Here is a 23,912-nt window from a genome sequence, read left to right on the forward strand (position 1 = left end):
TCAAATACATCCCCACTGCTGTACTCTTTAAAGAGGTCAAATCACTGAAACATGTTAAGTTAGTGATAAAGCAAAAAGTTTGCTTTATTGCTAAAACAACTTTTCATAAAAAAAATGTCCCAACAGTCAAGAGCTGGCCTGCTCAGCCACCACTCTTGTAAAACCACTTAAGGGCTTGTATTGGGTTTGGCTGAGATGGAGTTAATTCTCCCCGTAACAGACCTCGTAGTGCTGTGCTCTGCATTGGTAGCTAGAAACGTGTTGATAACGTACCAGTGTTTTGGCTACTGCTGAGCAGTGCTCCCACAGCATCAAGGCTATCTGCCCAACGTTTTTGCCCCCGCCCCCCCCCCAATGGCAGGCTGGGGCTGGGCAAGATCTTGGGAAGGGACATAGCCAGGACAGCTGACCCAAACTAACCAAACAGATATTCCATACCATATGACATCAGCTCAGCTATAAAAGCTAAGGGAGATGGAAGGGGGGGGCATTTTCATCTTCTGGAGCAACCACTACGTGTACTGAAGCCCTGCTTCCCAGGAAGTGGCCAGACATCACCTGCTGATGGGAAGTAGAGAACAACATCATTTGTTTTCTTTCGCTTTCGTGTGCACGACCTTTGCTTTCACTTTATTAAACTGTCCTTATCTTGACCCACAAGCCTTCTGTTTTATTTTCTCTCCCCTATCCAGCTGATGAGGAGGAGTGATAGAGAAGCTTTGGTTAGCACCTGGCACCCAGCCAGGGTCAACCCACCACAGGACTGCACAAGATTTGGCAGTCGTTCTGGACTGTGCTTTATGGAGAGTTCTGTCTGTATAGCTGGACAGTGCTTTATGTCACCAGGTCTCCAGTTTCAACCAAGACATTGATATTACTGACATAAATTAAGTCAAAAAGTATCTGATATCCCACTGCTTATTGGGCAGTGGTTTAGCAGAAAGTGTGTAGCAGGCAGGAAGTCAAACAAGACGTGAGTGCAGGCGGCCTCAGGAAGAAAGGCACAGATTAGCCTCTCTGGCCTCCAGCAGCAGGATGCATCCTGACCAACATGTCCTGACAAACGCTCACTGCAGCGAGCAAGGGTGACGCCTGCTGGATTGACTCGCTTGAAACAAGCCCAGCTTCTGGATCATGCAATAAAAGCAGTAGACAACCTGTACATTTTAATTAAATTTAAAAAAAACTGTAAAACATATACTCTCAAAAAAACCTGAGTCTTACTATGACAGTTTATAAGATAGTATTTTTCTCTGGAATGCACTTCTGTTGTGCTCCTCCTTACTGATGCATACTCCTGTGCTATGCATGAGCAGCACTAAGCGCTGCCGGTGCTATGACCATGCCAGCTGTCGCCCCAGCATGGCTTGCCCTCTTCCTTCAAGCGACTGGATGAGATGCTCAGTGCTCTCTGAGCAGCCAGCAAGGCTAGGGTGAGGCCTGCACTCCATGCACAGCTCATACTGCACACCAGTAACTCTTCTTTTCTCTGCACTCTTATCTCCATCCGAGGGTCTGTGACAAAGGCATGGTGCTAAGCCTGCTCACAAGGATTGCCTGTGCTGGATGTCAGCGCTCTGCTAGGTGCTAATGCCTCTGCTGCCCGTGGGGCCTGCTTTGGAAGGCGAATGGGAACATAGACATTTGAAGCACAGTGTTCCTTGAGGTATTCTCCCCCTTTTTCTTCATAGTCTTTTCTGGTTATCCAGCCTTCCTCACGGGTCATGTATTCCACTGCCCAATCCCTAGCCCCATACCAGGCATCTAAAACAGGACTGGAAGCAAGGTGAACCTGGATAGAAGGAAAACAGAACCACCATGTCAATTCAACACAGGAGAGAAAAGCCCTTGTTTCCCTGATTACAGGGGTATATGACACAAACCACTGAATTTCAGAAGTTTGAGCTGATTATTCAGTGCCTCTGGGGAAGAGTAATGTAAGGAATAGGTTTGAAGTGTGTTTTCACCTTGAGATCAATTCTCCATGAGCCTGCTTTTTTTCTACAGGTTGAGAAAGCACATGGTTGTATCACATTCACTACCAATGGCCCTCACAGCTGGAAGCCAATGCTGGAAGAGTTGGTGGTACAGCAAAAGAAGTGCTCCAGTAAAACTTCCTCCCTGCTTGAAGTAACAGGGAGGAATACTGCAGGCTAAGAAATAGCAGTATGTGGGCAAGAACCACACATGCTCTTTCCACTGGTGTAGATTCATACTTCCATTTAAACTACTCCTACTACTGTAGCATGAACTGCTTTCCTGGTTCAGCTATGGGCTCACTAGTCTACACACCATGTAAATCCCATGTGCAATATCTGTGAAGTGACAGAGTTCTGATAGAACCACACTATGGACCATATTTTAATGGAAAGAAGGAAGCTCTTGGTCAGTTCCAAGCAGTGACATTAAAACCAGATGAAAATGCATTCATTTTCTTCCCACAGACACAAGTTACATACTCAAATCTTAGCAAGCAATATCCTTCCTAAAAATACCAAGTATATGGCTGTAACTAAGTTTCTGTCAGTCACACCTGGCTCAGAGCTATGTACAGTAACTGTACAAAACATGGCTTGTGGAATCACAAGATTATATTTGCACTGATTTTTTTTCTCTCCCCAGTTTATAACCTGATTTTCTATTCAGGAAGATAGTAGATTTGAGGAGACAAGGTGGTTCCAGAACAGCAAGTCTCCTTACAAAATGCATGGCAAACTCTGGGACTTGCACAACTTGGACCCTGCTTGCTACTAAAAAAGTTGCAAAGGATCACAGGTTTGCAGGATACCCACTGAATCCCTTGCTGCTGTCCCAGACAGTCATTACATGTAACAAACAGAACGTGTAACTTAGTTTTGAAGTGAGCAGTTTTTCCCAGCAACTACTCCTAACAAAGGTGACTTGTTCCAGATAGTAACTGTCCCAATCCTAAAAAATCAATCTGCAAATTCCAGCCAAACATGCTTGTGTGTGCATGGTCCTTTAGCTGAAGCAGGTTTTCCTTTTCCAAGGCATCGACCCTACTCTAATGTCCATAAAGAGCAACTGTATCTTTGCTTAACCATCTTCTCAGGTCAAAAAAGCTGTTCGCATTGTCTTGTCATAAAACACTATCCATTCCCACGCATGAAGTACACCTTCTCCATACCTCTCCCAACCCAAACTACTTTTGAACATAGGTGAACAGGCTGTTCACGCAAACATCATGTCAACACATGTACCTGAAAAGACGACTGGAACGGCCTCATTTCGAGGAGCTCCTTCTGGACTCTGGCTTTTAGTCCAGGGTACATTGTATTTCCACCAGTGAGAAAAACGTTCTGGACAAGAATAGCTTGTTGCTCCTTTGGATACCTACAAGGAACAAAAACCAACTTCAGCCTTTCTCAAGGACATCCCTCCTATGAGCTGAACCACTATGGGGAATACTGATACCTTGTATTCAGGATTCACTTTGAGAAACTTCCTTCACTTCCCTAACATGAAAACTGTGTTCGCTTTCTGGAAAAAAAAATTCCTTAACCCCATAAATCAACAACTCTGTAGAGCTGGAATTCTTACATTTCAGAAAATGCAGTCTCATATGTTCATATAGTTCAGAGGCGACATTCTGCTAATGCTAAGTTGTCTAGAAATAGTTGTCCAGAAAGCATGCCTATATCATAACTTAAAACGTCACCCCTGACTTTGGTCTCGCACAAACAGAGAATGCCAGCTCATTGTTTCGTGGCATGGATGTTTACAAGGGTTTGTTGTTTCCCTCTATAACAAGTTGGACCCAGGGTCTCCAAAGTGGGGTGTGTGCCAGACAATCCATCAGGGTACAGGAAGAAGATATGTTTTGTACCATTAATAAATAAATAAATTAAAACAGTGTTTATTTCACCTTTATCACATCATTTTTTAATTTTTATTTTTGTATACATTTTAAAACGTGCATAATATATTAGTTGAGTAGTACCTGTATATAATTTATAAATATAAATATATTGGAGGTCTGTGCCCCAAAATTTTTTACTGATGGAGTAATCAATCAAAAAAGTTTGCAGACCACTGACTTAAGACAAGCAGAGTTACATGTGGTTTTCAGAACAGGAAGACATGTCTAAACTGCAATGCTCAACCCCACCAAAAAGAACTATTCAAACATATTTTCTCAAATTATTGTTAAGTAACCAGTATTGCAAAAGCTGCATCAAAACAAGACTAGCTTGTTTGAAGTAAGTGCCAAGTAGCTTTGTAAACTCACCTCTCAAGGACATATTGCATGGTTTCTGCTATACCAGCCTGGTCTTCTCCTATCAGGGAGGGCTGGAAGACAATCTCTGGAGCCCTGATTCTTTCAGTGCCAAGGAAAAGCTGGTGATATTCTGCCAGGTTAAACACGGGCTTTAAAAAGATGAGATTGAAAAGTGGTGGGAAATTATATTAAAGAACAGTAATATTCTAGAATAAGCAAAGTTTACAAACAATTCTGTACAAGAAAGAGATCGTAATGCTCTCACAGAGAAAGAGCCATGCTGTAAAAGGTTCCAAAAGGCCAAGGAAGCTGGACTTCTCCTATACTTTATTCAGTTTGGAGCCACTCAATCCTAAGGCTCAAGCTCACAAGTTGAAAGCTGTGTCCACTGGGATGTGATATTAGGCTGTGGATTATACACAAAAAATACTTGAGCAGGACTTTTTTTTCCCCTAATAACATGGCACTGCTACAACAGGCACTGCCTGCAGAGTGACCCAAGTGGGTATATTCACGTTCTAAACCATCAGCTAAGACTGCAAGGACTTCTCCTCTCAATGTCCTGTTCAGATAGTTTAAGCATTTCTTCCAAGAGCAGGCAAATAAGATTTGCATTTGGAGAAATGTTAGCAGACTCGCTGGACAACTGGGAGGCAGCAACCTCTGGCACGAGGTGTAGATATAGAAATCAAACCTGCACTGCAGCAACAGGCTTCTCAACTTCAGGCTGTTCCTCAGCAAACAGAGGTTCAAACTCATTAATACTTTCCACATCCTCCAGTGACTGTTCACTGCCTAATGGATCCAAATCAGGAGTCTGGAAACAGAGAAGGTATATTATGGCAGGTTAGCTCAGGTGTGCTAGGCACATATATGACTTGCATTCTGGTAACACGTTTGGAAAATTCAGTGCCGATTTCCTCAAATCTCAACTTTTAACATGCCTGAAACCAAATAGGCCATTCTCCACACTGAAGATGACAATCAAAATGGTGAACAACCCAGAAAACAGATGTTAAGACAGACATTCACTCAAAGCATAAAAATCAAACACTTTCAATAAATTTATCGTGATGCCAGCTCAGAAATTAAAAGGCCTCAGTCAACAGGCTGACTGCCAGGATCCTAGCCAGCCGCATCTTAAACATAACAACACACTAAAACTTAATAAAATAGCTTTTTAAATTGGTTAAAACTTGGTGCACTCCCAGCACCTCTAACTGCTCTGTAATTACCGTTACATTCCCAGCCTTACTTGTGTGGGACTGGAAAACAAATATTTGCTAGCTACAAAGTCACCACACAATTCTTGACAGTTTCAACCACCTAGCATTTGCACCCGGGATATACCAAAAGCCCTTATATGATACAGAGATGTGAAGGTACTCCCAAAGCTCCTTCTTAATGAAAAGCATCACTCAAAATCCTAGAGTACTTCACTGTTGTGAAGTAGGAGCAGCTTTTTAATTATATAATTTAATTTTGGGTTACAATGTTACCTTTGTGATGTCATTGCTACATATTTGGTTTTGTTATTTTAAACTTGAAACATTTGTTGCAATGTCTAGCAAGCAACACCAGAATGAGATAAACTAGATTATTTAAATTCTCAAGTATCTACTTTACATCCACTTAAAACGCAAGCAATTACTCAAACCGAAGTTTAAGCAGTGTTCATTGTTACAGCAAACAAACGGTAGTCACCTGAAGTTATCTCCAACACTTATGCTTTGCTAAATCCATTTCTTTTCATGTCTTAAAGAAAAAAAACAAACAGCAGCAACAGAAACAGCTAAAGACCTGGCACAGACCCGAGGACAACATAATTAGCTTTGAGACTCCTTTACACAGCCACAGAGGGATGGCCTATCTTCACAAATGGATCCAGTGATAATTGTAGGTGCTCTCACAAAGCATAGACCAAATAAAAAGGATGTGGATTGATTCCAAGGTCTGAGACTATACCTAGTAAAGAAGCGGAGCGTGGGATCCAAGACAGACATGTTAGAACTTAGGCATGTTGGAACTTAGGCACAACCACTGAGCAAAATTACAAGCAGCTGATAGTCTTTCAATTATCTTTTTCTAGAACAACTTTTTTTGACAGAAGGCAGAAAGATTCTTTACCACTATGGTAAGACCATTATCTACCTCAATTTTGCTCAAACGCAGTCACTCTGATTCTTACACAAGCTTTACTGATAAGGATAAGCAAAATATAACACCCAAAAGATATCAGCTCACCTGCTAGTTTTGGCTTCATCTCAAGTTCCATATAAGACATAAGAACTTCTATATCTGGCACCACTCTCCTCTGTGCTTCAATTTTGTTTTTTTTCTCTACCTTTTCCTGAGCAAAGACTGGTAAAACTAAAAATGCTCTACCTCATGTGACTTGAAAAAGAATTACAAGTAAATGCATGAACAGCCTTAGACCATCTCTTAGAAGCAGCTGCTAGGTGCTGGGCCTGTATTAATCTGGCAACGCAAACAAATAAGCTTCTCATCTTCAAGACAATTCCAACAACCAAGTGTAGCAATTAATCTTTCATTGTTAAGTAAATAAAATAGAACATGCTCCTTAGCTGCACGAAAAAAAGATAGCCAGAGTGAAGGCAAAGGGTTAGTTATTTACCATAAAGTTCTCTGCACCTGAAAGGGAAGAACAGAAAGAAAAAAAAAATACTGTTTTTAACAAAAAGCTTGATAGGTTCTTCTATATCTTTAATAGAAGGCTACTGACATTTAAGGATAGTTGTCTTAGGATTATAACCACCTGAGGTTTAAGTACTTAAAAATCTGTGTCATTTAATTGTCAGATACCGGGGCGGGGACACACACACGGAATCTTTAACATACCGGGCCCACATATCTCACCAAAATTAATGCAAAAGCAGAGTTAGAAGTTTGTTTAAAGTAGGAACAAAATCATTATGGTAGCTGCTGCATTTGTAGCAAGTCAACCTTAAGTAAGGACAGTGGCTGGCACATGCTGCCATGAGTTAGCACAAAGGAAAACAGTGGTACCTTCAGTGGTACCTTCTCCAACCCACTAGGGCTATTTTCTTTTTTCTCCAACTTCTTAAAGATGTGCAAGAAATTTTTAAGGAAACTTACTGATTTCACATAACTATACTTCAACTACTGTCAGGAAGCCTAAAGATTATGCTTACAACTATACGGAATCAAACTATAAGATATGTCCCAGAGCACAGTGCAGAACAGCACAAGAAGGGTTACTGATTTCAGGCATACTCTACAAAATCAAAACTGTCACTTTCTGTAGCTGCATAGGAAAGCTAGAAAAAAAGACAGACAGTTGCCAAATTAACAATGAGTTGCAATGTGTTAAAGGAAAAGCTTAGTTCATCAATAAAAGTCTGAAGGGGTACATTTTCAAGCATAGAAACTTAATTCGCCCAGAGATAAGAGGAGGACTGACTTGGTGAAAACATTATACCTCCGGCTTGCTGTCCACAACATCTACTTCGATATTGACTTCTGCCTGTAGGATTTTCTGCTTTGTTTGTTCAACAGACAGACTCAATTTGTTGATGTAAGACTGAAGTTCTTCTGCAGAGTCCATGTTCAGCTCCACCAAAGCTTTGTGGAATTGATCCATTTGACCATCTTCTAAAAGTTCCTACAGACAGATACAGAGTTAGCTGTGATGAACAACACAGGGTAATTGATTATCTGTCAACTGTATGTGTACAGACACTTTGCCTTCATTACTAGGTATTATGATGTGCACAGTTTGGCAGCATTCAAAATACTTCACAAAAGCAGTATTTTTCAGAACCTGGAAGCATCCTCTGCATCAGTAATCTCTCCCTCTTATCTTGCAAGTAACCTTAAAAAGCTCCTATCAGGAAACACATGGGACAGTCGGAGCTTCTTTACGGTGATGCATGACCTTCTGATAAAGCTCTGACGGCAGCCTGCCCTCCTCACAAAAGATCACACAGAAAACTTTGCCTTCATTACCTGTACGTATAGTAACCTATCCAGCCTCTCCTGGTCAAGTTGCAGCTTCTCTTCTCGACGACGCGCATTCAGTTCTTGAAGTCGACGTAATTGCTGCTGCCGCCTTTCCTGCTTTTCCTCTGATGTCAAAGTGCTTCCCAGCAGCTTATTAGAGAAAGGCAGCTGCATCTTGTGCATGTTGTTCTCATAGTACTCTGGGGACCGCCACTTCTGTAGCTCTGAATGTTTTGAAAGCAAAATAACTGTTTTGCCAGGCTGAAAATGATGATTCGCATGTTGTACGCACTCCACGCTAAGTTCAGACTTAGAAAAAAGAAGGCAACAACGGTGCAGCCTAGGATTCTGTCACCTCTTGGCAGCCACCCCCATATTTAGCTACCCCCTCAGAGCACTACCTTCCAGTCACATACTCAGTGCACATGGTCCTTAGTGCTCTGATCTCCAGCATGCAGGAAACACGAAGTACTAAGAAGTCTGAAGTGCATACTACTGTCTCTTCTCTCTTCCCAAGGTAAGGGAGAGTTCTCACATGTTTCTAAGGACTTCTGCAAGCTCTTTCACAAGTGACAAATTTAAGAAAACTCTTTTCTTCGGCCACTACTTAAGATGACACTTACCATGGAAATTTTAAAACTTCTTTAATTCACAAAAAGTCACGAGAAGTGTCTCTGCAATTTTGGAAACCTTAAAGCAGGTAAGAAACATGGCCAGATGCAGAAATAATCCTAATCAATTTAATGTTTTGTTGGAAGTATAAAGTAACTAATAAACTAAACTCATTTTAAATTCTTTTCCTCTGAAATAATCCAAATTTTTATTCACAGAGAAATTTGAACTAATACAGATTTTTTTTTTTTGTAATTTAATTTTGTTTCTCTCTTAATGTTAAATTCAAAACTGTTGTCAGGCATTTCCCATGAGGCAGATTACCAGAAAGACAGCTATAAAGAAAGCAAAATAGTAGTAGAGTATTTCTGCCAGAATTCCAGCCAACTTTAGAACAAGGGATAGAAAGGACAAAGCTAAGTTTGAATGAACACTACCTAGTGGTAAATTACAGCTGTTTTTACCTTCTATATAGTCCTCTGCAATGTAGCTGTGCTCATGCAGTATTTCCTCCATGCGACTGAGAGTGATGGCAGCAAAATGTCCTGGGTATTTCAGCTGAAGGAGGCGTTGAAGATATACAGCTGCTTGACACCCTCCAAGATTAATACGTTTACAGTTTTTAGCATCCAACCTGAAAAAACAAAGAGACACAACTGAGATTGGAGAGATCCACAAGTTCTGTGTAAAACAGACATCCTACTTTGCCCAGTATTATTTAATTTCTGATATGGTCAAGTAGACAGATGAATATTCACAGATAAATATTTCAAGATTCAGTTACCAGACAACAAGTATAATCACTACTTTGTTTATTGCAGATGCTTTCTGAAAGGCTGTTCTGCTTTAAAAAACCCAAACATTAAATAATTTTGGCTACAGCAAGGAAATGTTCTATTTTAAGAAGGGAAGTGATGGTTAGTGGAGCTAAAAGTAGTTCCTTTAACCTTTTGGCCAGGTGTAACCCTTGAAAATTTGAAGTATCTACCAGCCACCTCCTGCAGTTAAGGATTTAAAAAAAAAAAATAGTAGAGCAACATAACAGCATAATCAGAATGATAAAAGCCTCAAGAACCGCAGAAGTCTCACAGAGCACTTTCATTTGTTCCAAAGCTGCTTTAAAACCTAACACATGTTTTTTAATGCCTGATCTTACTTGGGGCAGACATTCCCTTCTACTTTTGAAAGTACAGATCTACGCAGCAATAGTAACTAAAAATGCAACACATACAAGGACAGCACTGCTTCTTCAATTCAAAGTAACTTAGCAAAATCTGCAGACCTAGTTTTAACTCGTCAGTATAAATTAAGACCTGATAACAGCTTATACTGCAGGAGCTGGAATACTGAATGCTAGAGGAATGGGTATTTGCATCACTGAAAAGTCAATGACTGACAAAGAGAGGCTGCACCGTACTTAACACGCCAAGAACTCACCTGCCTTCTAAGACAGGCAAAATGTGCGTACACTGGTAACCTGAAGATATTACCAAACCACTGCAGGGCCAGTTCTGCCTTTTATTGTGGTAAAAACTGTACAAGCTATCTACTCCATAGGACACTTTTGGCACTTGATAACATTCGAAGAGGAGCTCTGACATCATTTGTCTCGAATACAGAGGATTGCACACCGCTTCTGTCAAAACAATTGGATGATCAACGCAACCCTGTAAGAGACAAGCGAAAAGAAAAATAATAAAGGTATGAAGGGAAAATCCAGGGATACTTATCCTTGATGCTTCTTTCGAAGATCAGCAAGAACTCCTCCAAAACAGCAATGAAAAAGCACTTCATGTGCAGGCTATTAATCATGTAAGTTAAATTATATCTAGCGTCTAAGAGGGTAAAAAAAGAAGTCTTGTCTATAGCGAGACTTCCAATGTTAATTCAACCAAAGAAAAAAACTCCAAAGGGCAGAGGAGACTAAATTTTTAAAAGCTTAAACGAATTATTAAGAATCTAAGTAACCAAAATCTACGAAATGAAGAGGCGAAACATGAGTGAAAACTGGTGGAAGTTCAGTTCAGCACCAGGTAAAGCTTCCAAACTGGTGGTGTCATGCAGGCAAAAGGCTTCACGGTCCGAGGACCAACTCTCAACTCAGCTGGGTGTAAGAAACAAGTAGTCAAGGAGCACTTCGAATAAGGGCACCATACAAAACTAGTAATGCTTAACGTCCTTCTCAAAAACCGATCCTGGACGCTGGCTCTCAGCCACAGCCTGACAAGACACTGCAGTCCAAACCTCTTGCCCTGCATCCGCCTCCTCGCGTTTTTGTTTTACCACAAAACTATGAAGAACTCATGGGAATAGCGGGGTTCAAAAGACGCCCCTGGGGAGCACCTGGCCCAGGCAGGGTCGCCACAGCAGGTTCCTCAGGGCCCGTCCACCCAGGCCGTGAGTATCGGCGAAGAGGAGGACAAGACACTGCCCCAGGACAACCAGGGGCGATGCTGGACACCCCACCCCCCCCACCCCAATTCCCACTACGCACCTAGGCACAACCTCCCCCACAGAGCAGGGCCGGCCCGGGTTTCAGCGGCGCCTTCAGGGCCTCCCCCCGGCCCGCCGCCCCCCCGCTCCCCGCCCGGCGGTACCTGCGAGGCGACGCCGAGGCGCTGGAAGACGTGGTCGAGGAGCAGCTCCTGCAGCTCCAGCTGGACGGGCACGTTCCGGTCGAAGGGCGAGCGGAGCAGCCAGCGCAGCGGCTCGGGGCTCCCCAGGTCGTTGCCCACCTGCGTCTCGGCGCCGGCCCCGCCGCGGGCCCCGCGGCTGCGCGCCGCCAGCGAGCGGAACCGCAGCAGGGGCTCGGCGGGGACGGCGGGGTCGGCGGAGGCCCAGCCCGCCCGCGTCTGGAAGGAGCCGTTATCGATCACCAGCGGCACCGGCTGCGGCGTCCGCACGGCCGCGCTCGGCTCCAGCACCGGGTCGGGGGCCCAGCGCGCGTCGCGGAAGGCGAACACCCGCGAGGCCGCCGCCATTTTGCGCCCTCCCCGGCTCCCTCCGGCCGGGAACGCGGGCAGCCGACGCACGTTCCGGAGCGCGGCGGGGCAGGGGCAGCGCCGGCTGGCGGCTGCGGCTCCTCCGAGGGCCGCGGGGCCTGCACCCCCCCCCCCCCCAGCTGCCCTTTCACGCAGGGACACCCGCGCCCTCCGCGTTGAACTTGGACCCTGAAACCTCCCCAATGCCTGCCGCCTGCCTGGAGGCGAAAACCCGCCGCCCCGGCCTGTGCCAGACCACCCCGCGAGATCGCGCCCACGGCGTGTGCTTCCCCCAGGCCTCCTCAGCGTTCAGCCTGCACGTCTCCCTGCCGAAGACAGCCCTCCAGCCGCGGCTGAGGCCTCCCGGCCTTTTCCAGGAGCCTCTGCCGGATCAGCGCCCGGCACCGGGGAGACGGGCAGGCGGGGGGGGGGGGGGGCGGGCAAGGGAGGCCGCCGGCCGAAGCCAGCCCTGAAGAGCCGGAGCGGAGAGCGAGAGGCCCCGCTGACGGGACTGAGAGAAACGCTTCAGCGTTACACCGGAGGAGATCACAGCTCCCGCATTCCGCTCCTTTCCGTCAGTCTCCTCGCTGCACGGGCAGACAAACCGCCAACAGCCTGATTTTCAGCAATGCCACCAACCCGCAACCCCCGCTGTGCGAAATGGGAACTGCAGATACTTAGCATCCCTGACGCTCAGGTCATTAATGGCTTTTCTCCCTTGTTTACTCAATGCACAAAGTAGTGATAATAGCTTTTCTCACACAGGGGTGTTATGAACCTGAATTAATAAGAATTTGCAAAGTTCATTTAGATCTTGGGATTAAAAGGCTCATTTCAAGGGGCTGTTACTACATAAAACCAAACACGTGCACACAAGCAAAAACGTTAAATGCATGCAATCATTCATAATGTGCACTTACATAGCTGCTGTCTTCTCAGGTTTACTGAGAGCTACACAAACAATTAATCTAGCCAAACAACCCCCTGTGAGGTAAGCAATAGATAATGGCTTTATTTTATTGAAGGAGAAACACACAGTGTGATGAATATCAAGTTACCGAAGTCACATATCTGTTCCTTCTTTGATCATTACTGAACTCCTTTTCTATTAAGCAATGCATTTATAGACACATATCCTATGAACCATGCTAGCTTGCCTTTTTTGGAGGGAAGGGAGATAGAAAGGCAATTAAAATACAAAAGTTTATTTTCCTAATGGATTAATTAATAGATAGAAACATAGAGAGTAGGCTAAAAATAGAGTCCACGCTAACACGGGACGTATTTGTGCTCCATGTCAAATAATAGAGCCTGGGAGAAGTAATTTCTAGCTAGTCATCCTCTACTCATCTCTGCAGTGTTGATTCTGTTTTACTGATTTCTTAAAAGCAACCTTGGCTACCCAGTTTCAAAGTGGCTGAAATGCTTGGTTATCTCCCCTATATCTGAAGACATAAACATACCTTTAACTATTGTTTTAACATAAGCTTTGAAAGCTTCCTAACTTGTATTTATCCTTTAAACAGCAGCTGAGGGAAGGACAATCAAATCAGATGTTTTCTCAGTTGTTCTTATCCTGTGTTTAAGCCTTATTACTCCCTCCCTACATAGCACAGGGCTGTCCCTTTTGCTAACCATGCTGAGTATATCAGCAGTCTTCCTGTGATTTAACACAGTGATGCAATGAGAGTTATTAAAAGCTAGTTAGTAAAGCAGAGCAGGCAAGCTGTTCTAAACTTAGTGTAACCTGAAGCAAGCAATGAAGTATCCTCTGGTTCCTTTGGTGAATGAGCTGACCTTTCCTCTTCTTTTCTTCTGGTTTTGTTTGCCATTTGTAATGCTGTTGATCATAATGATTATCTGGCTACAGCTTCTACTTAACGAAGGTAAGTTCTGCAGTTGGTCAGATAAAATGCTGCTGCATAAAAGCTTTATCTATTAGCTTCATCTTTAAAGTGCTCTGCTAGCTATTTTTAGGCTAATGGCACTTGTCACAGAAGGGAACTAAAGGGTTTTTTAGTACTGTTGGTAGCATATGGAAAACCAAACTCAAACTGTTATGCTTTTCTGTTAAAAATGGCTATAAGGCAAGCTGCTGCCCACTGTTCTTCCTTACTCTCTCCCTTTTTCTCAGAGGTAATTTAATTTAAGAAAGGCAAAGGACAAGTAATTTGTGTAAACTTCTATTTTAAAATCCCCTAGAAAGCAAACCTAACCCTCTAATTTTGTACACTTTCAAACTCTGGCATTATAGTTCTCTTACACTTCTCTTTTTTTGGGTGGTGGGGAGTGTTACCATGGACCTGTTAAGGGATTCTTTTATCAATGCTGAGGCTGATATAAAGTTTTTGAAGGGAGCAGGATGTGCATTTTCATTTATTTGTGTATTTTGCTCCTCTTTCCAATCCATCACTGATTGTTATTGCTAACATGTCAGTAACTGATGACAGGCTTTGGTTTAGGCTAATAGTAGCTTTGTTGATGTACTCATGAGGATAAAGCCTTGCTAGTTTGCTCTAATGCTGGAGCATAAGCAATCCCAGCTGAGGAATCAATCTTAAGTTCAAAAGCAGTGATTTTGCCTTTGCAGAACAGCTGTAGGAGGGAAAATAAGAACAAAATTTTATTTCAGCAAGCTTTACTTCTGTTTGGTGCCCTCTGTTCTTAATAATGTGGTAGCCAGTCCTATAATAGATCCCATAGGAATAGCAACAATGAGACAATACCCACAGACAACAGAGGAACAGGAGATACTCACCACACCAGAGGCTTGTACTCCTCCCTCCTTTCCTGTCCTGCCATGTGTGTGCATGCTGAATTTTTTACTTTCAGCTCCCATTTTGCAGGCTTAGCACACAGCTGATGCTCAAACAGCCTCTGCTTGCTTCAGTAGTAAAGTATCTTCCCTCCACACGCTCCAGTGCTCTCTTGTGGGTAACTGAGCACAATAATTAAAAAGTGCAGGTTATAAGAGGTTGTGACAATTGTACAAGCTACCCTGAGCAGCATAGGCATGGCTTACTGCTGCTGTCTGATAAGCAGGATAAAATACCTATTTTACATAAGTAAAGGGTAGCTGTGCCATGTACTTAACTTGAGCATCAGCTTTTTGCCTGGATAGAGTAACTCTGGAATGTCTTGATGCTTTCAGTGAGATTTTCAGGTTATGCTTACTACGTTTACCTTCACAATTTCCAGCCCTGTAGTGTATATTATTAGCACCAGGCCTCCAATGATTTTCACAAATGCTCTAAATTGCATTTTAATCAATAAGACTAGACACATTACATTTTTATATACTAGTGTGCTTAGAGTATTAGAACATTGAATTGTTTCTCAATCACTCTTAAGACAGAAAAAAATGCCAGTGCTCTTTTTAATAACTTCCTGGCTAATTCAGTCATATTCACTTATTTTATGCTAGTTCACAGCTGGCACAAGTAAAAAGTGGTATATATTTCAGCTCCTCCTTTAATACAGTTGTTGATTAAGAGCTAATTGGTTAAAATCAACCACTTGTATAGGCGTCTTATTGCCTAGTTGGGTTTGGAAATCCTTTATTTCAACTGAAGAAGATTCAGAAGAACCTTGCCTAGCTCCTAGATGGAACATGCAAGGCTTGTAGCTAGGGAGAAGCCGCCGCGTGCAGGTATTTTACATGTTCTTTTTAAACCTATTTCTAGCACAGATGCCCAGTGTAGAAGAAATAAAGAAACCATCTTCTGATGATCCTGATTCTGACTCTAAATTTGAGGATGAACCAACAGAGGAAGAAACCCAGAATGACACATCCAGTACAGAAATGCAAGAGGAGATGCAATCCAGTGGATCTGTGGAAAAACTGAGGCCCAAGCCTGCTTATCTGAGCTCAAATGCAAAAAGCCAAAAGCAAAGTCTTTTTGCTGTAATCTCAGACAGCTGGTCTCAGAGCCAGAAGATAAGATATTCTCAGGTTGAGAAGAGCAATTTCTGTAACATCGTGATGGTGAGTAGTGTGACCAGGCTACCTCTTTGCATATCTACTGCTTTTGTGCCTTAGCTCTGATTTTTTTTTCACCTCTGCCTGACTCCCTGGCATCGTGGGTAAGAGAAAGCTGCAAGATTGGTTTCTGCTAGGTTAATGACTAACAAGAGACTTTTTTCCATCTTCCCTATCTGGAATGACTCCTGTTGTAGACAAAGTAAAGGTAACACAAAATTGTACAGAATAACTATCATATGTGTGTACTGTATGAATATGTGTGTATATATATATTTAAAGGTGTGTGTATATATATATTTAAAGGTATGTATACATATTTTTAAAGTCCTTGAGAATTGCATTTGAAACAGTGAAAATTGCTACCTATTCCTGTAAGATTAGAAGTTTAACTCAACTGTATATAGAAACTCTCCTGGCATGTATGGTTGATATTATGTATTTTTAAAAGCTGCTTCAGATTTCTTATAGTGGAGTATGTGACTAAAAATTAGACTTATTTCACTTGCTCAATAAGAGCCGAAGCCAGAAGTCTCTTTGCAAACATGGCAGTCCCAATCCTCTTAAGCTTTATACAAATCCCCAAAGATATATTTGAAGCAGTGGAAGAGCTTAGTGTCTTGTGTGTCTTCTCTTTCCCTGTGCCTTGACTGTATGTTCCTTTGCAGAAGGGGCTCAGAAGGGAAAGCTGGTCTGTGCTTCCACTGTCACTATTCACAGTCCTGTCTACTCATTTACATTGCTGGGATTTTTGAATTGCAGCAGCTGAGGTACTCACTCACATTTGCTTCCACCAGGTTTGCTGGAGCAGTAACCTTTGTTAGGCTAGAATAGCTAAGGACTGGTATAATTTTAAATTGCTGCAGTTGTTTGACTAGCACACCCTGAAGCTGGAATAGCTCAAGTCAAAGTATTTTTGACATCGTTAACACCACCAAGGCAGTACCAAGTCAGTGTGGTTTGTTTTTTTTTTCTTCATTGTTGTTGTTCAAAGGCTAGAGAAACAATGCTAAGAATGAGCTTGGACTTGCCTAGGCTACCATTTGGCTCTCCTAGAGCTCTTCACATGTGCAAGTATTGATTTGAACACAGCAGTTTGAAGAACTGGGGTTTAAACTTGTCTCTTGTGGGACATATTGCTCATACTGAAAGGCTTGCTAGTTATGTTGGGTGGATGAGGGAAGGGAACAAGCATTCATGGTCTCAAATCATTTATATCCTACTGAAAATTGAACTTCTGAAAACAACATTGCCATGATGCTTCTGTTCTTCCTTTTCTTCACCAGCTGTTATGCACCATGCTTTCCTCTCTCACCTGGAACTTTGGCTGCCAGTTGCTCCAGATCTCTAATGTCCTGAGGATTCAACTGCTGCCTTCCTCTCTGATTATCTACATGGCTCAGCTGTTTGTTTTGCTGGGTGAAAAAGTTGTGAAAATCCTGGGCTCCCTGAGGCTAGAGTTGGCTTCAGTCTTGGGGAGGAAACTGGAACAGAGTGACGAAGCTCAGAGAACCACCTCAGGGTGGAAATAAAGCAGGTAGTCCCACGACTGTTAGCAGCAATCTTGCTCAGCATCAGTGAGAGCTACTGCAGCATGGCAGAGGGAGGTTAATTCTCTGAAAAGGAAACTTACCCGAGACTAAGTGGACAGGCACTTGGGTCACAACAGCTGCTTTCAGAGTGAACGGTATTGACATGCTAAATATTAAATGGATGACAGCAGCCAGCCTCTTGTCCAGTGCTTGGGTGTGTACTCTGCCCCCCTTCGACTTTACAGAGGGATGAGTTCCTTTTTTCATAAGGACCACAGTGGTACTCTCTGTTGACCATTTTGAAGTCTCTGATTTTGAACAAATAAGATCAAGGCAATAGCTCTTGGTAGTGGTTCTTGCTGGAGCTTAAATGCAGTACAGCCCAGTGATTATTTTACTCATAATGCAATTAGCACTTTTCTGATCTCCAACTTGTCAGTTCTCCAAGTAGGAAACAAATTTTCCATGCTCAGGTCTAACAAATGAAACAAGCCTACCTCCAATTAACAAGAAATAATTAAGCCCTTAGCAGATTTTATGCATGCATTTCCTTCATTTCTGTTCAGGATATGCTTTTCAGCGCAGCTGACAGGCTGATAAAAGGTTAGATTACAGCCCAAAGAGGCACTCACACCAACAACGTGATTTAACCAGTTAAGTGGGACCACAAGGATGTTGGTAGGGCTGGGATGAGCCACGATTTTGTGGCTTAAGGGTTTATCCAGTTGTTGGGCTATGAGCAGAAGAGCTGTTTGCTCCTGGTGTTGATGCGCACGTTCAACAAACTCTTTAAAAAAAAGAGGACCTGAATTAGGAAGTCACAACCTAAAGAGCGCATTGCTACTTGTGAAAAATGTTTGTCTCTGCTCATGGTGTGAAGTAACTGTGTCCCTCTGGAGCCTTGCATGGGTAGATCGAGTAACAGCTACACTAGCCTGCACTAATTATGAAGCCTGCCTTGTTTATGTGTATTTGTCCTTCCCTCCCCATCCCCTGACCTCCACATGTTCAAATATTTGTCCAGAGCAGTATGCTCTTAAATAAAACTTGTTTGTCCACACCTTTATTTTTGCAGGTCCTTTATTTAGAAAAAAAAATATTTGCCGTTCCTCGGCTGTTTGCCGAGGAAATCTTCGTCTCTCCGCGGAGGGTGACCCGGGCCTGGGGTACTTCTCCTTTGGCGATGCCCCGTGTCTTCCCGCTCTGCCAGCGGGGAGCGGGGCCGCGGTGGATGCTGAGGGACCGGTTACAGCTGCGCTTCTTCGCGGGGGCGGCGCCGGGCGAGCCCGGGCAGCAATCCCGCGTGGGGTCCGCCCCGGCCCTCGCCCGCCTCCCCCGGAGCCCGCGCAGGGGCCGGGCCGGGCCCGGGGGCTCCCCGCGCAGGCGGGCGGCGGCCATGCCCGGCCCGGCCCTCTCCTCCGCCCTGGGCGGTGCGGAGGGAGGGAGGGAGGGGAAGGCTTCGCCTGGGCGCTGAGCTCCGCGCCTGTCCCGGGGGTGAGTCCTGGCCAGCGAGCCCGGGGAAGGATTGGGGCTCTCGGAGGAGCGGCGGGTGGGTGCGGGCGGTACCGCGGGGCGGCTTCGGCCGTCGTGCCGCGGCCGGGTGTCGAGCGAGCTCCCGTCTCGTCTTTTTCTCTCCTCCGGCTCGGCAGCTATTGTCTGCGGCGCTGAGCTGACCAGGTAGGCTGATGCTCGGTGGCGGTGGGGAGACTGGCTGCGCCCCAGGGGCGTGGGGTTTCTGGTGCTTGAGACGCCGTAACGGGATTCGGTGCGAAATTGCTGCTTTTCCTGCAGAATTTGGCTGCTCGTGCCCCGTCGGGGAGTGGGGTTATTGTTTCAGCTGCAGCCCCTACTGACATCTCAAAGCTGTCTTCCCTGAGCCAGCGAGAAGAACGTTTTCTGGTAGTCCCAAGGCTTTTCTCTTTTCCACCTAGTCTATGTGCGCTTAAAAACATGTTGGCAAGAAGGTCTTAATCTTGCAGCTGAATTGCTGGGAATGCCTCCTGTCTCTATGGGATTTCACTTGTTTAGGCTACTTGAATATGTTGGACTCTCCATTAATCTCAGTTCAATAAGAAACCTTATTATCTTGAGGCAGTTCTCAAAATGCCACAATTCAAGTTAAAACCATTTTACTGGGATCATCACCGCAAAGTAGATGAACTGAGGTGAGTAGGTAAACTATCTAAAGGTCAAGTAGAATATTGCTGCTTCTTGTATTGCATGGTGATGTTTTAAAGCCTGGTGATACCAAAGTATATGCTTTGGGTAGGTTTAGACTGTGTAAATACACTCGGAATAGCTTTAGCTTGGCTGGGCTGGCTGTTGCTTGCAATGTCACTGTAGTAGCAGGGAGGAGGGTGCCAGCATGCAAAACCTGATTGAGAAACCTACTTTGAGGATTACTGGTTCCTGTGGAGTTCCCCAGTACCGCAGCTATGCTGATGGTAGCAGTGGTTTATACCTGGTTTTCCTGTTTCTGAGCTCTGAGAAATAATGCACGACTAAATATTTGGCTGGTAAGAATAAAACTTTTGTGTGTGAGTTCAGCTAAAAGTAGCATGGAAAGGCCATTTTGGCTCTGCTGTGGGTCTGTGCTGCTTGGAAGAGGTTGGTGATGTATCAACCTGACCTGGAGAATGGGCACTGACCTACAGGCATGGGGACTCAGTTTGAACCCTGTAGACTTCATGCTGTGGTCCACCTTTGTTAAAATATTTCTTTCCCTGAATCTAGCTGTAACGCCTGCCCCCGTGCCTATTTTTGCTGAGGATTTGGAGTTCACAGTGCAAATGTAGCATGACCTCTCAGCTGCCTTGTAGTCTGCAAGCACTTGAATAGCATCAGTGAATTTGTGCTTTAATTTCCCTTCACTGTTTTGTGCAAAAGCTGTTTTCTGGGCATCAGCAGGAGCATTAGAGCTTGCAGACTTGGATATTGTAGCAGAACTCCTGCCAGTGTGATTGTCTGCAGTGACTGCAAATAGATTTTTTTTTTTTTTTTTTTTTTTTCTTCAGTGAAGGCTTTTCTGTGGTTTTGGATTTAATTCACCTGTAAGGTCTCTTGTTCACCTGGCGCAAAGCATTGTTTCTCATATGCACCCAGCAGCCTCCATCCCTGGGCACTTCTATACTGTAGCAAGTGTGTAGTTTTTTTAGCTGAAAAAGTTTGATACCAAAACCTGGATTGAACATTTCCAAGCACAGCATTAGTGGGAGCTGTAGTTTGGTAGTTTCTTTTGGCTGAGGTTAAGCCTCCTGGGAGGTGGAAGCCTGCATTTCTATATACCAAACTGTACCATAGATGTTTTATGAATTTTTGCACATCACTTAATCTCCCCCCCCCCTTCTTATTTGTAAAGCATTTACTTTGCAGGCATGTTACAGAGGTGGGGGCTTTATTAAACATAAGACTGCATTGGAAAGCATTTTACATTGAAAAATGTAGATACCCATTTCTTTCTCCTCTGAGCCCAAAACTCTGGAAGAAGTTAGTAAAAGATCCAAACTCTCATCTACACTAAGCTCAAATGACCTAATGTGTTTTGATGGATTTAAGCGATAAACATGTCTGAAAGTAGTATGTCAAAGCATTTTGGGATAAGGTCTTGCAGCATGTTGGGATCCCTAACTTGTCAGCTGGGCCTCTCTTAGTAACAGCTGGGTGAGCTGTGGCTGTTTACATCCTTCTCCTGGAGGAGTCATGGGATGATTTAACTTGGCTGACATCTGTTTTTAGTAAAGAGGAATTGGGGTTCTTCTGTCCAGCTGCATGTAGAAAAATAACGCTGAAGATTTGGCTCATGGTCCCTTGTGCCCCAAGAGGGCGCAATGGCAGCAGCAGAGCTCTCGGTTTAACCAAGACACGTTTTTTGAGATGGTGGGTTTGATGCTGGAAGGAAAAACCCCAAAGTGTTGTCTTCCTGTTCATAGCATCTTTGATTAGTTAGATGGAGAATCGTGTCACTTGTCAAAGCTTTATAAATTGAAATGGGTGAGGCTCCAGCATGCCTTAAGGAAAAATATCGCTCCCTGCGAGTCCAGGGGAGTGCTGAAATGGGGGCCCACGGAGGTTGTGGCACCTCAGCCCTTTGTGAGACTCAACTGGCAAAAGCCCTTGGTGTCCTGGTCTAGCTTCTGTTTTGACCTTGCTTTAAGCAGGAGGCTGGATGAGGTGGTGACCTGAGGAGCCCTTCACACGTGCTTGCGTGTGTAAACTGCTCCACGGAACAGTGCCCTTCCCTGTCTGCACGGAGCGAAGGGCCCCCCGTCCCTTTAGTGCCTCGTTCAGAATCACTGTGCGACTTGCGCTGGGGTCCTCTGCGTTGGCTGGGTGAGGAGGGCACTAAAGGTTAGAAGTGTACATGCTGTACACTCTTAGCTTTTTTTTATCCTTTAAAAGTTAGAGGCTACAACGTATGACCGAGAATACAGTATATTCTAGCTTTGTGTGTCTTTTAGGCTCTCAGTTCAGCAAAATGTTTGCTTAATTGGGGAAGTTATGGCCCATATGCTTCTATTCCAAGCAGTTTAAGCGCTTTCAGTTGGAGACATAAAAATGTCTTAGTTGTGACATGGTGTTTGAGCCTTCCTGCTGCAGATATAAAATCCATATGGCAATGAGTCTTAATTGAAACCTGCTGGAGTTATTTTTTTCCTGCAACATATTATATGAAATATTTTTTATGCAGCTGGCTTGAAAGGACTACCCTTAATTAGATATTTCTAATCAATTAGTGCTATTCCTTTCTGTAATTCTGTTCCTTTCTAAGAAACATGGTTTTGAGTTATATAAGGCACTTTGATTTGATATTCTACATATTAAATATGGCCTGTATGATTTATTCATTTTTTTATGCCATGGACTTTAGGTAGAAGTCGTTCACTGCAGCATTGTTAATCAGTAAGTCCTTCCAGGTGCGTTGTGTAGTGAAAAGCTTGTCTGAAATCAGAACTTGTTGCTTGAAAAGTTAGGTCTCTAAATAGATTTTAGATTCAGATGTTTATAATACTTTGTAGTATTCGTTGCTCTTTGGTAAGACCGTTAGGTCAGTTTGCAGGCGAGTATGTTTGGTGATTGCAAAGAAATTTGGAGAAAAAAATACAAAAGCTGATGTAGCTTAAAGCATATTCCCCAAAGTAGATGACTCTAAGAGTCTGGAATGTGTCGGTGGGAGGCTTCAGTTTTAGTGAGATGTTGCTCCATGCATGCAGGAGTCCTTCCCCTCCTAAATAATTGTTTCCATCTGCATAGCTTATTCCATCAGCCCCAGGGCTGCTAGTGCTGGGACTGTTGAGCTGTCTGCAAAAATTTGGGTCTCTTGTGAAAATGAGGATCTTTCTCACTAAATCCTGTGTGCTAGCTATGTATGAAGGGAACTTTGCTGTTGTCATACAGAAAAATAATAGGGCAACCCTCACTGGGGGACCTTTTAAAATAAACAATACTCTGGTCCTTTTTTTCATGTCTTTTTAAATTTTTAGAGGGAGAAGTTTCAGGACCCTTGAATCTTCTTGCATAATGTCTAGCAAGCCTGTTATTAATTCACTAGTTGTCTGAGAGTTGTTTAGTTTTTACATGATATGTAATTTTGTCCATCTATGACAACTTGCAATGTCCCTGGCTACTTGAATTGAATACTGTGGCTTATGATCTGTGAGATGGCCATGTGAACATACACGCTGCCATCGTATGGTGGAGCCTGAGCGTAGGAAATGACACGGAGTGCAACATACAGTCGAGACCTCAGTGTTTCAGTAAACAGCTTGGCTGAGACCCAAGCACACTTGTAGTGCGTTTGTTGATTTTGTGGCACTAATGTATTTATCCCTTTGTCCTGTTTTGCCCTTTTATAGAAGGCTCCTCCTAGGATGATGACTGTTAGCAGCGGATGTTGGTACCGACACATGTTGCTGTCGTGTATTTTGGGAAGGGACTGCCAAGGAGGTGAGGGCAGTGGCAAGAGCCTGCTCGACCGTTATACACTGATGGTTCAGTGGTAGCGTAGCAGGCGGGCTGTGCACTGATGAAACAGTGACAGGAGGCTCCTGACCAAGAGTTACCATTTTATACTTCTCAGTTATCCCTCCCTGGGTCACATAATGAAGCATGGGAGAGACATCGTTGTAACTAAGAAACAGGGGAAAGGCACAAATGCAGAGTACTCTTCACTCCCTTGCCTCTGCGCTCTTCTCTCTGAAGGGTGTTATTTCTGAATTAGTTGAGGTCAGTTAAGTGCCTGTTTCCCGGAGGAGGTGGCTTAACAGGTGTATTTTTCCTTAATCTTCAGTTCTTGGTGAACCTTCGCTGGGCTTAGCCTGCGGTGGATGTGGAGAGCATACACACAAGGAAAGGAAGCCTGCATGTTGGGGTAGTGGGGCATCTGAAGGGCTGTTCTGTAGCACTGCTGGTTTGGGAAGATGACTTCTGTGTTTTGGCTCTGAAGCTTGTGCATGAGGCTGTCTTGCTGATGGTGGTTGCCATTCAACTGCGCTCAAAACTTTTTCACCACTGCTGCCAAATAAACAGTTATGCTGGAGTCCTGGGAGCTCGGATTTCTCGGTGTCTCTGTATGTACACAATTGAGCATG

The 23,912-nt window shown here is 43.9% G+C and overlaps 3 protein-coding genes across 7 annotated transcripts in view; 2 read left to right on the plus strand and 1 right to left on the minus strand.

The window, feature by feature from the left end:
• Positions 1 to 1,125: 1,125 nt before the first annotated feature.
• ACTR5 (actin related protein 5) lies at positions 1,126 to 12,396 on the minus strand. The gene is made up of 9 exons (XM_069807021.1): positions 11,431 to 12,396; positions 10,271 to 10,500; positions 9,298 to 9,467; positions 8,228 to 8,445; positions 7,701 to 7,883; positions 4,935 to 5,057; positions 4,250 to 4,389; positions 3,222 to 3,354; positions 1,126 to 1,792 (listed from the first exon to the last, which is right to left on the minus strand). The coding sequence occupies exons 1-9, from the start codon at positions 11,812 to 11,814 to the stop codon at positions 1,535 to 1,537; spliced, it is 1,839 nt and encodes a 612-aa protein (XP_069663122.1). The 5' UTR covers positions 11,815 to 12,396; the 3' UTR covers positions 1,126 to 1,534.
• A 137-nt stretch (positions 12,397 to 12,533) lies between these two features.
• Positions 12,534 to 18,385, plus strand: ADIG (adipogenin). 3 transcript variants are annotated; one of them, XR_011328787.1, is made up of 4 exons: positions 12,549 to 13,700; positions 15,498 to 15,799; positions 16,462 to 16,563; positions 17,080 to 18,385. XR_011328787.1 is itself a non-coding variant. In XM_069807024.1 (3 exons), the coding sequence occupies exons 1-3, from the start codon at positions 13,574 to 13,576 to the stop codon at positions 17,323 to 17,325; spliced, it is 675 nt and encodes a 224-aa protein (XP_069663125.1). In that variant the 5' UTR covers positions 12,558 to 13,573; the 3' UTR covers positions 17,326 to 18,385. The 3 variants fall into 3 exon arrangements, 1 of the variants encoding a protein (XP_069663125.1); XR_011328789.1 differs by lacking the exon at positions 16,462 to 16,563 and having other exon boundaries at positions 12,534 to 13,700; positions 15,498 to 16,001; XM_069807024.1 differs by lacking the exon at positions 16,462 to 16,563 and having other exon boundaries at positions 12,558 to 13,700.
• A 320-nt stretch (positions 18,386 to 18,705) lies between these two features.
• ARHGAP40 (Rho GTPase activating protein 40) overlaps positions 18,706 to 23,912 on the plus strand; it is a 44,498-nt gene continuing 39,291 nt past the window's right edge. The window contains exons 1-2 of one of the 3 annotated variants that reach the window (XM_069807043.1): positions 18,881 to 19,002; positions 19,257 to 19,490. In XM_069807043.1, coding sequence (XP_069663144.1) covers positions 19,429 to 19,490 — 62 coding nt within the window. In that variant the 5' untranslated portion in view covers positions 18,881 to 19,002; positions 19,257 to 19,428. Of the gene's footprint in view, positions 18,820 to 18,880; positions 19,003 to 19,256; positions 19,491 to 19,818; positions 19,842 to 23,912 lie in introns of those variants that run through there. The other 2 variants (XM_069807050.1, XM_069807064.1) reach the window with 2 other exon arrangements.

Source organism: Haliaeetus albicilla, chromosome 2 (genome assembly GCF_947461875.1).
Source record: "Haliaeetus albicilla chromosome 2, bHalAlb1.1, whole genome shotgun sequence".
NCBI classification, from domain to species: domain Eukaryota; kingdom Metazoa; phylum Chordata; class Aves; order Accipitriformes; family Accipitridae; genus Haliaeetus; species Haliaeetus albicilla.

What these genes read in the sequence shown, in the direction of transcription:
- ACTR5 (XM_069807021.1), bottom strand. Translation starts at nt 11,814, where the DNA reads ATGGCGGCGGCCTCGCGGGTGTTCGCCTTCCGCGACGCGCGCTGGGCC. An exon ending in ATAGGTTACTATACGTACAG is followed by an intron (nt 7,884 to 8,227) that starts GTAATGAAGGCA and finishes ATCTGTCTGTAG; the next exon opens with GAACTTTTAGAAGATGGTCA. An exon ending in TTGTGGACAGCAAGCCGGAG is followed by an intron (nt 5,058 to 7,700) that starts GTATAATGTTTT and finishes CTCTGTTTCCAG; the next exon opens with ACTCCTGATTTGGATCCATT.
- ADIG (XM_069807024.1), top strand. Translation starts at nt 13,574, where the DNA reads ATGAAGTATCCTCTGGTTCCTTTGGTGAATGAGCTGACCTTTCCTCTT. An exon ending in ACAGCTTCTACTTAACGAAG is followed by an intron (nt 13,701 to 15,497) that starts GTAAGTTCTGCA and finishes ACCTATTTCTAG; the next exon opens with CACAGATGCCCAGTGTAGAA. An exon ending in ATTTCTGTAACATCGTGATG is followed by an intron (nt 15,800 to 17,079) that starts GTGAGTAGTGTG and finishes TTTCTTCACCAG; the next exon opens with CTGTTATGCACCATGCTTTC.